Source organism: Aplidium turbinatum, chromosome 3, assembly GCF_918807975.1.
Source record: "Aplidium turbinatum chromosome 3, kaAplTurb1.1, whole genome shotgun sequence".
NCBI lineage: Eukaryota > Metazoa > Chordata > Ascidiacea > Aplousobranchia > Polyclinidae > Aplidium > Aplidium turbinatum.
In genome coordinates this window covers 35073583-35084452 of record NC_137474.1, presented here as the reverse complement: position 1 = coordinate 35084452, position 10870 = coordinate 35073583, and the positions used below count along the sequence as shown (strand labels likewise).

Below are 10870 nucleotides of genomic sequence, written 5' to 3'. Positions count from 1 at the left end.
CAACTAATACGTTGTGATTCTACACAAACTACAACAATGATTGATAGACCTAATAGCAACAGTCACTAACTTATTACAATGCTTAGGCCAGCGATCGAGTAGTTAAAAGCAACAGTTAGCAATATCAGCTACCTTCACCTAGGTTACTTCATTTTTTCAAGTTTAGAAAAAGTAATATTGATCGTCAAGGTCACGTTGTTTTGGTGATCTGACCTTGATCTTCAAGATTACAAAACTGGTGATCTTGCCCATCTCTGTCCAGAGTACAGAGAAATTCTCAAACTTTAGCAAAATTAAAAAAAACTCTTCACATCAAAATTTTACTACTCAATGTACTCATATTTGAAAAAGCATAAAAATTGGTTTGCATTCAAATTAAAAATGTGCTGCAAAAAGAATTGCTTGCTTATGTTTTTGATATTGTATGGTATCATACGGTACCCGGTAACAAAATTTTTGTTGCAGTAGCTGACAGCTGTTCATACCATATGATATATATCATAAATTTTGAATATAGTCTCTGAGGCTATCATTGACCGGTGACCGATATCATTGACCGATGCTATATGCACATGTTCAGTTGTTTACTCGAGCATGATGTATTATTTTCTTTCATCCTCTTTTTTTAAACGGAAAGTAAAAGAAGACTAACGGTAACAAAGTGCGTATATAAGTTCTTAACTCAATAGTTTTTCGACTGAATCGGTGGTTTGTATGCTGTTTCTTGATTTGGCATTTTGAAGGATCATTTCGATACGGCTTTGAAGCAGGGTTGAGAAAAACCCGGGTGTTTTTAAAAAAGCTCAACCCGCATGTTTTTGTTTTTTTAAATGTTTTTTTTGGGGGTTTAATTTAAAAAAGATGCAAAAAAAGTAGATTCATGCTTATTTCACCTCATATACTACTTTTTACCAATGAAGTGCCTCTCACTCACAGTATAGGCTATACAACATGTTGGGCAAAATAATGCACTAGGGCTGTTTAGCTATGAGGCCTTCTTGCATAAATGAGTTTTAGTGTAGTACAAAGTGGCATTACTTGATTTTTGTGTACGGAAATATCCACTGTGTTTTCAATTTATCCTTGGAAAGTTCCTTCACAATCACATCCTTATTGTCCTAATTTGAAGTTTATTTTTAGTACCTTGAACTTTGGTTCATTTTTTCAATTTTCTGACAAAAATTGGACAAGTATGATGCTCTGGGTTTTTATGGGTTTTTTAAAAAAAACACCTGGATTTTTTTGGGTTGGGTAAAATACCGACAACCCTGCTTTGAGTGCTTATTTTTTAAGAACTAAGTTCAAAGCAACTCAATCGTTATGTACTGCTTTTTTGTTGTAAATTTTTACTTTGATTAGCCTACAGCCCTATTCTTTATTTCTTTTCAAATATGAGTTCATAAAATTTTTCTGGGCATAGGCGTCGAAATAGGGTGGGCCGGGTGGGCGGCGCCCACCCTGCCGTGAAACGAGGGTGGGCAAAATATGTTTTGCCCACCCTGTTTTCATGACATTAATAAAGTGTTCGTTACAATTATTTCCGTTTTTGTTCAACGCTGAATTATTCAACCAACTGCAGCGCAACTTCTTGTTTTACGCTATGTCTCTCGTTAGGTATCCGACAGAACAAAGCAATGTCGCAACAACGCTGCGTTGAAAAAAGGTGGTACTCACTGCATTGTTGTTGCTACGGCAACTGCCACACGCTAGCAATTCCTGGTGAGAGAAAGCCACGTTTGATCTTTTCTCCGAATGGTCTCACTTTCGTTACGTCACAATCAAACTTCAGTTCCGTGTCAGCGTAAGGGAATACGAATATGACATCATAATGAACATGATAATAAAATAACCGATACAAACTAAAGACGTACTGAAACAATCGCTTTTTACACATCTTTCCTCACAAACTTGTTGCTGGGTATAAATTGTGGCACCGCGCGATGTTGTCATTTCATTATTGAAAAGTTAAACATGAAGCAAAGTCAAACATCTATTCGCGCATTCTTAAAACCAGCTTTCAAAAGGCGTCGAGATGATAACGCTGAAGAAGCCACGTCCAGCACGAATGAACGTAGAGATGACATTGATGAAGAAAGCAGTGCTTCAAGGATGGACAGTGGTGAAGTCAATGTCTCAGGCAATGCACCGGTAGTTGTTGAAGACATCATGAGCCATGGACCTCTACCTGCTCCATTTGACGTTAGCATGCTGCCGGATCAGCTTTCGGCTCGGGAAGGTCGTGTGTTGCAAAGGAAGCTTTTTTCCGAATTCCAGTGGATGCGTCTTAACCGTGATGGTACTTGTTACTGTAATCAGCTGTCCGAACATTTTGATTTTGCAGCAAATCCGAAGGCGCCACTTTAAAGATAACCGGTCACGAGTCACGCGCTTTTTAGGTCGCAAAGGAAAACATAAAAGAAGTTTGTTTAGTTTAGCAGCGCGCATAAGATCGCAAGGCGCAAGAAAGCAAACATCAAACCTATTAAAGCTTAATTGCTGCAGCTTAATCACGTAGCCAAATGTTGCGAACATACACATTCAATGAAATCTGTTTGAAAACTCTCGCCCACCCAAAATTCCTCTCTTCTAAGAAAAAATCGACGCCTATGTCTCTGGGTAAGATTTCATTTGTCATAAAGGGATGTGACCATGTTTGCCAAACGAATTAACACATGAGATTTGTTTCGACGCACTACATTTTTGCTGTCAAAATTTTTTTTTTGAAATGCATGTGCTACCTGTGTTGACTCATTCTCATCAGAATAGGCACCTCAAATGACTTAGGATTTAAAGTTATTTTCTTTAAAAGGTTTTTTTAACAAAAACTTGCATTTAAGAAGTGTTCAAAAATATATATGGCCATTGGCCATGTGGATTATGTATCACCCAAGCACATCTTGTTTGGATAACTTGTTTGGTTATAAAACAGAGGTTCCTGTTTTAAATATATACAACCGTGTGTTTATCTGAATTTACCACGTTAAGTATATATATATATATATTATGTTTTTTTTCAACAGATTTTAGATTCCTTATTTTGATTTATAGTGCTTTTATGTGTGATATTTTTTTTGATCATTATGAGTGTAGCAAGTAGAGAAAACAGTGCTCCAGTCGGAGCTGGAAAAGCATCTCAAAATAATGAAAAAGATCCTAATAGGGAATGGTCATTGAAAAATTTTGACATTGGCAAACCACTGGGGCGTGGTAAGTTTGGCAGTGTGTACCTGGCAAGAGAAAAGAAAAGTAAGTTCATAGTTGCCTTGAAAGTGCTGTTCAAGTCTCAGCTAGTGAAAAGCAATGTTGAGCATCAACTGCGCAGAGAAATAGAAATCCAGTCTCATCTTCGTCACCCCCACATACTTCGTCTATACGGGTACTTCCATGATGATACTCGTGTATATCTTATCTTGGAGTATGCACCTCGGGGAGAAATGTACAAAGAACTGCAAAAGCAACATCGCTTTTCTGAAGAGACAACTGCCACATACGTTGCAGAATTAGCTGATGCTCTGCAGTACTGCCACAGTAAAAATGTCATCCATCGTGATATCAAACCAGAAAATCTCCTCATGGGTCTGAGAGGTGAACTTAAAATAGCTGATTTTGGTTGGTCGGTGCACGCTCCTTCTTCAAAGCGGCAAACGCTATGTGGCACTCTTGATTATCTTCCACCTGAGATGGTCGTGGGTAAGAATCATGATTCCAACGTGGATTTGTGGACTCTTGGAATTTTGTGTTATGAATTTCTGGTTGGTAAACCTCCTTTTGAATCTCAAACCAACCAAGACACATACAGAAGAATCACTACTTTGAAATTCGATTTCCCTTCACATGTTCCCGAGGGACCAAGAGACCTAATCAGAAAATTGTTGAAAATCAATCCAAAGCACAGACTGCCACTGGCAGAGGTGATGACACACCCATGGATAAAAGCGAATGCAAAAGTTCACAAGTTTGGACCAGACGGTCGTCCAGTTGATTAGCATTTCATGAAAAAAAGTATTTGGAATTCTGCGGATAAGTTGTTTTCAGAACAGTATGCTAGATGTGTGGTCACATTTGTGAGATTTTCTTTGATTTTTATACTGCTCCTTTAAATTCTTCTTTCACAATTTTCTCTAATCACTGCCCAAAGTAAAGCATTCATAACTTGCTTTAATGCTCTACCTACGCAACATTTTTTCTGTTTTCCTGGTTTTAAATCGCCATTTTTAAAAAGGCGGATCCAACAAACTTAAAATTCTCTGGCAACCAAACCGAGTCCAGCCTCTTGTTCTGAACTGCTGTTTTTTAGCATTAAAGGAAATTCAACTACGTCAGACCATTTTAAAACTACAGTGCAAACGCATATAATCGAAATAAGCTAGTCTCAATGCGTAATTGATGCCAGCTGTCTCTGCGTTCAAATATAATCTTCTTAGCGGACTTGGACGACTGGATAATCCGCATTATTTTGACATTTTGGTCAAGTTTACGTTGTTCTGCAAACTCGTCAGCGTCATTACGATGACCAATTTGATCATTAGTGTGGCAGCCGTTAACGCGATACGCATCATTGCGACATCCACTGACGAGATTTTATTCGATTAGAGATGTAAAATTGTGATATATGTACTAAGTGCTAAAATTATTCCCCAAGGACTTATGTAATATTGTGAAAAGCCCACCATCCTCAGCCCTTTTCAATACTAAGTAAATACAATTCCGACTAAAGCAAGTTTTCAACCAGAAAATATATTACAAAATGCTTGTATTATGTTGCAATATCATATAATTCTGTTGATTTTCGGTTGACATGGTTCATTGGTTCTGTATGTATTGAAACTAAAATCTGCCAATCATAATTTAAATGCACAAAAATGTCGCCGATAGTTTCTCGTCAGTGGCCATTGCGCATTTGACCGGACAACTTCTGGGAGGAAAACGTTCATTGTTGTAAAATGCTATTTCTGTATTTTGTTAATAGCCTTGGTTGTGTACTGTAACATTTACCGATACTATCACAGTCTAACCTAATATACTCTGCAACAGATGGGGTTTTGCTTTTAGCAGCATGATCGTTGTTTACAAATGTAGATACAAACGACGTTTTAACCTGATACTGCAGATTTACTGTAGTACTGTATTAGCGCTTTCGCAACACAGTTTCCGAGTCATATGCCTGCAATGACGAATGGTATCGGGGTCAGAGTGTCGTTGTTTTTATATTGTACCTTGTGATCAGGGCCCGATTAACCATGAGGCACACGAGGCACAGGCCTCAGGCCCCCCGGTTTTGGGGGGCCCCAATTTTTTTATACATTAGTACCATAGGCGTATTAGTGAAATTAAATTCAAATCCACCTTCCATCATATGTACAAAAGTCAATACTTTCATAGGATTCAAGAAACCATTAATAAACTCTGCTAGATCAAGTTCAAGTGTATATTTTGCTAGTGTTTCCAGAATGAAATGCGTTTAATTTCCAATCTGTTAGAGAGATTTTTCCTCCAATAATTTTTGTAAGAAATATTTGGATGAAAAATCATACTGTTAGAAAGTTGTACGTAAATTGGCTAAATTAATATTTATGAAGTTATTAGTTTTGCTTGAACTACTTGTTAGCCCATATTTCATCATTCGCAGAGACTACGTGGCATTGCATAGAAAGCGATAGCGATTGCCAATAGGGGCCCCTAAACATAGATGTGCCTCGGGCCCCCGTGAGCCTTAATCAGGCCCTGCTTGTGATGTATATAGCCAGGGTGTGGTATAATGTAGAATAGGAGTGAAAACAATTGCTGCGAGAAAAGAATCGGCTACCTCCACTACTAGTGGGAACAAAATCGAACTTGGATGATGATGATACTCTTGATGACTCCAATATCATTCGTCAATGCACATGACTAAGGAACTGTGTTCCGAGAGCTAGTGACATACCGCTCCTAACTCGCAGTCTCGCAGCATCAGAATAAAACATCGTTTGTATCTACATTTGTGAACTGATCTACTCTGATTCAGATTTAGGGGATGGCGGTCAAAACGGACATGCTGACTTTCAAGTGCTTTATTTGAGCAAAAAAGTTAGATATCATAGACCTATTGCGTTTTTTGAATTAACGTGCCACTTAACCACAACTGCCCAGACTATGAAACTTAATGTATTTTTATTTTTTTGTTTATTTACAAAAAATGTTGTTTATTCTGGGTGTCCGTTTTTTCCCTGCCGTGGAGCGAAACGGACATAGTATATGACGCTTTTCCTCGAAATTCATTTTGTTAATTAATTGTCAAAATCAAGCATTTTTTTTGTGGACTTGTTGGAGTGATAATCCATAAATAAAAAAGTCAAGTTTGGTTACTACTGTAGTAAAGATATTTCAAACAAAGCTTTTGCCGCCATAAAGGCAGCCTTTGTTCAGTTATTCAAATACAGTAGAATCAAACTGTTTCTTTACAAACTAAGTGCATCTTTACTGTTTCAGGTCTCCAAAACAGACTAGCTATCTGTTTGAAAACAATTTTTACGCTAAAAAAGATAATGTTTCTTTTAGGCTGTGTTGCAAGTGATATCGATATGTCCGTTTTGCCCCAAACAAGAAAACCCGAAATACTGTATGTAGAAAGCTAATTTTTGGAGGATAGTGATTGTTCAAAACTAAAAGAGAAGCAGAAATTTTTAAAAGACACCTAAATATCACATTTTAGCACACAAGTTTTTTGTAACAAAGTACTCGGAAAGCTATTTTAACCTTTGCCGCTTGGCGTGGTACGAAAGTATAAAAACATCAAAAAGCGCATGTCCATTTTGTTCCGCCATCCCCTATTATGCTGTAGAAAACTGTGTGAACGTAAGAAAGAGAAATAAACTTTGATGACAAAGAATGGCCGTTTTCAATCTTTGTTTTCCGTAGCTATTTTTATATTTTACCAAAATGTTTGAACTACGAGTTTACTTGGTCATGCACTGCCGACTCCCATGCAGAGGTGGGCATCCGCTACTTCTCCACTACTTTTCTCTTAAATGGACACAGCACTTTGTGACGTCAAAGTGACCTTGAAAACGAATGATAAGTTATCATTCGTTTACACTGCCATTTGGACGTTGTAGAAAGCACGTTGTAGGTGAAATTTATTGTAACACATCTTTCAAAAACACGAACATTTTAATAATGCGAGTCGTTGAGTGCTACCCGCTTTGGCTTCGGCACGTCTCTTCCAACGGACGAAAGTCTCTCCTCTGCGGCACTTGAAGGAATGGAGGTGTTGTATTTAATGAACATAGGTTTTAAATCGGCACTGAGAAAGCTCAAGGACTTGCTTCTGTCTGATGATTGGCCTCCACATTTGACGTTTCTTTCTGTACCGTCGTTTCATGAGATGGCACCAACCAACACACCAAAAAATTCACCCCACCCCCCCGCCGACGAAAATTTGGTAAATTGTGTCTTCTGTTATGTAATAAAATATACACTATTGAAAGGCTTCGATGTCTGCAAACTAAAAACTTGCGGAAAGACGTTTGTGCTGATTAGTTTGCATAAGACTCTAAGTAAGCTACAGGCCGGTTTGCACACCCCTGAAACCTTGGTCATGGCCTATAGCCAGTGCCGGTCTTTGGGATGTGCAAACCGTGCGATTGCACAGGGCCCGCAATTTACTCAGAAAATGCAGTAATTTTGTCATTTTCAAAGGAAAAATTCAACAAGTGAATTCAGCAAAGGAATTCGCAACAAGAAAACAGAGACTCAACGAATTCAACCTATTTCGTCGCCTGAATATTTCGTACCCTGAAAAGATCGAGAAAAAAAAAACGACATAGCCGAAATCGCTGATCGGAGTTGCCGCAAACATTTCAAAATTTCTCGATCTTTTCAGGGAACGAAATAAGTCGAAATTTAATTTTACTACACGATTTCAGGGGACGAAATAGGTTGCATCCAGACTCAACATACTGTAGAGAAAATTGAATGAGGCTGTTCACCAGGCATTAAATTAAATAATAGGAGATGTTCTACTGGTGCAAATTGAGCTAAACTAACATGGTCCTGTGTTTTGCCATGCTAGACAGGTAGTCACTACCTGGTCTAGCCCCTGAAGAAGTCAGTCGTGTCTGATTGACGAAACGTCGGAATAAAAGCAAATTGTCACTGTATACATCTTGTGATAGTTTAGCTTAATTTGCACCAGTAGAACATCTCATATTATTTAATACTGTAGAGACATAGCTTTATTTCCGAAAAATGCCAAAGAAAGCATGATCTTATCCTTTTGCTATGCCACCGGACAGCACCATTGCACAGTAATATTCATACCTAAATTTTTGTTGAACATGCTCTCAGAATGTCCCAAATTCAAAGTAATTTTTCAAAATTTTCTGGAGGTGGCCCCCCAGACCCCCCGTCGCTGGTTGTCGTCTTTGGCGATCACGCCGCCCCTCCCCTTTCAAAGTACCTAGCTACGCCACTGAATTGGATTATTGTCATTGGAGCCCGCAAAAGCATATTCCGCACAGGGCCCGAAAAAACCTAAGACCGGCACTGCCTATAGCCTAGTATTGTCACCGCACATGTTACTTTATACCGTAGCTTATCTCCATTAACAATGAAACTTATCAATTTCATTGTTAATTAACTTAGCTACTGTATTTGAGTAAGCAGTGTTTACTTCAGAATAGGCTACAGTAACTTATATTATTTTGATAGTTTTTTGTGGGACGCAAAAAACTTTTTACTTCATCTACTTTTGAAAATGTGCATACCCAACATCGCTGCAGCGGTAGTAAGGTGAATAGGCTAAAGGGTAGTTGAGCGAGAGAAAAAATAAATTACATACGAACTATTAGGTTACATGCAAAATTTTATATTCCGAAAAACGCTGCACAAATTGAATATGTGTGCCCGGGCTTTTAGGCAAAAGTTCCAGGGAGCAGTAAATACGGTTTTGCATGATTAAATATAGGCCTATTAGCAATTGATTAGTTATTATCGAGATCTGGAGCACTTTTTAAGCAGTCAAAAAACAACAAGTAAACAAAAATAAGTGGGCTTCTCAACAGTCGTGGGCCCTCTCAGCTAGGGGGCACGGGAGCGGTTAACACGGTTCTGGTTATAAAGGACAACCCTAAACTCCCTCACCAACGAAAAATTAAGGAACTAAAATCTTCATAATATAATCTCTAATGCAAGTATTTAGCAACCTTCTATTGTGGGTTCAAATTTGACCCAATTGCAGTTTTCAAAATGCATTTTTTTGTTTCGAACAGCTCTAGGATTTTAACTGGCCTGAAAATTGCTGGAACATGTCACTAAAATTATAAACAGGTTTCTTGAAACATAAGTGGCTGAAAAGTAGAATTCAATTCAATTTATTTTTCTTTGTCAGAACGCAAAAAGAAATGATATTGTAAAAAAGAAATACAGTAACAAAACCAACAAAAGGAAAAGGTGGCAAAACCTTAATGGTTTAAGACGTGCATAAAAAGATCTAATATTGCGGTATTTGCATCGATAAGTATAGTTAAGCACGGCCACCAAACCTGATACCGTAAAACAAGTAGCCTAGATGAATTAGTTAAGAATCAGTCGCCTCCTCGTTGCTGAAACAATTGAAGCGCCAATTCTTAAAGCAATGAGAACACGAATGAACCTAACAACATCACATAAACAAACTAACACAAACTAAACAAACATCACATAAACAAACTAACAAACAAACCCTTAAATATTCGAAAAAACAGCATAGAACAAGTTGCCTCAATAAAGTTTCTGGGAATAATTGTAAACGAGCATTTGTCATGGAAATCTCATATGGAAATCTTGCTTCAAAAAATAAGATCAACACTCTGCGTGACAAAAAAAATTAAGCCTTTCCTAAACAAACAAGCACTTCTCTCCATTTACCATTCTCTAGTTGAGAGTCAGATATTATATTGTATCTCAACATGGTGTCATGAAAACAAAACTACATTGCAAAAGCTACAACGTACATGCAATAAACTTTCTTCGTACTGTATTTAACATTGACCGCAGAGAAAGCGTAAAAGGTGTAATGGAACTCAACAATTTAAAATCAATTAACCAAATGAAAACTACAGAGATTGCAACTTTTATGTTTAAATATTCAAAAAGGCTACTTCCCACAACATTCAATGATATAATTATGTGTAAACAATCAAGTAGCCTAACAACAAGAAGTAATTCTCCTTATATTCCGATATATTGTAGAATTAACACTTGCAAACAATCAATACGGTACACGGGGCCAACAGTTTGGAACAAGCTTCCCCCTACTATAAGAAATGAATGCAAAACTGTAAAAGGCTTTAAATTAAAAATGAACAAGCTAAATCTTTCTTAAAATGATCCTATCTAAGTATTACATGCACCAAACATGCTAATATTATTTTTTTTGCCCATAAATGATAGGCCAATGTGTGTAGATTCATTAGCAAAATAGTAAGGTTGTAAGTACTCCTATACTGGCCTTCTGGTTCTTGTGTTTTTTGTCCACAGAAGTTCTACAGAGTCTTCAGAAGTTTCTCCATCCTCTTCGACCAATCGCCATCTTTCGGTGAAGCGGTGGCCATGTGCTCCAACCAGTTGTTTTTATATCAATATCTTGGACTGGATCGTCATGCTATTGTCTGATTATTTATCTATTTTTCTAACATGCCAAATTGGATTTCTTTATCACTTTTGTTATGGTTTAACGTGTAAAACATATACACGGTAACCCAAATTTATCATATTACTGTGACATGCCACTACTACTTCCCAGCTAGCGATGCCTGTCGTTTTTGCATTAATTCAACGTTTGCTAACGTTGGATCAGTGTGGAAGTGACGAGTTTAGCTGACTGGGTTTTAAAATTATCGCTTTATCAACG

General features: G+C 37.6%; 1 protein-coding gene across 1 annotated transcript; it reads left to right on the top strand.

The window, feature by feature from the left end:
* Window positions 1-3028: 3028 nt before the first annotated feature.
* On the top strand, window positions 3029-7161 carry LOC145766215 (aurora kinase A-like). Its single transcript, XM_082577882.1, has one exon. The coding sequence runs from the start codon at window positions 3081-3083 to the stop codon at window positions 3984-3986; it is 906 nt and encodes a 301-aa protein (XP_082434008.1). The 5' UTR covers window positions 3029-3080; the 3' UTR covers window positions 3987-7161.
* Window positions 7162-10870: the final 3709 nt, after the last annotated feature.

What these genes read in the sequence shown, in the direction of transcription:
- LOC145766215 (XM_082577882.1), top strand. Translation starts at nt 3,081, where the DNA reads ATGAGTGTAGCAAGTAGAGAAAACAGTGCTCCAGTCGGAGCTGGAAAA.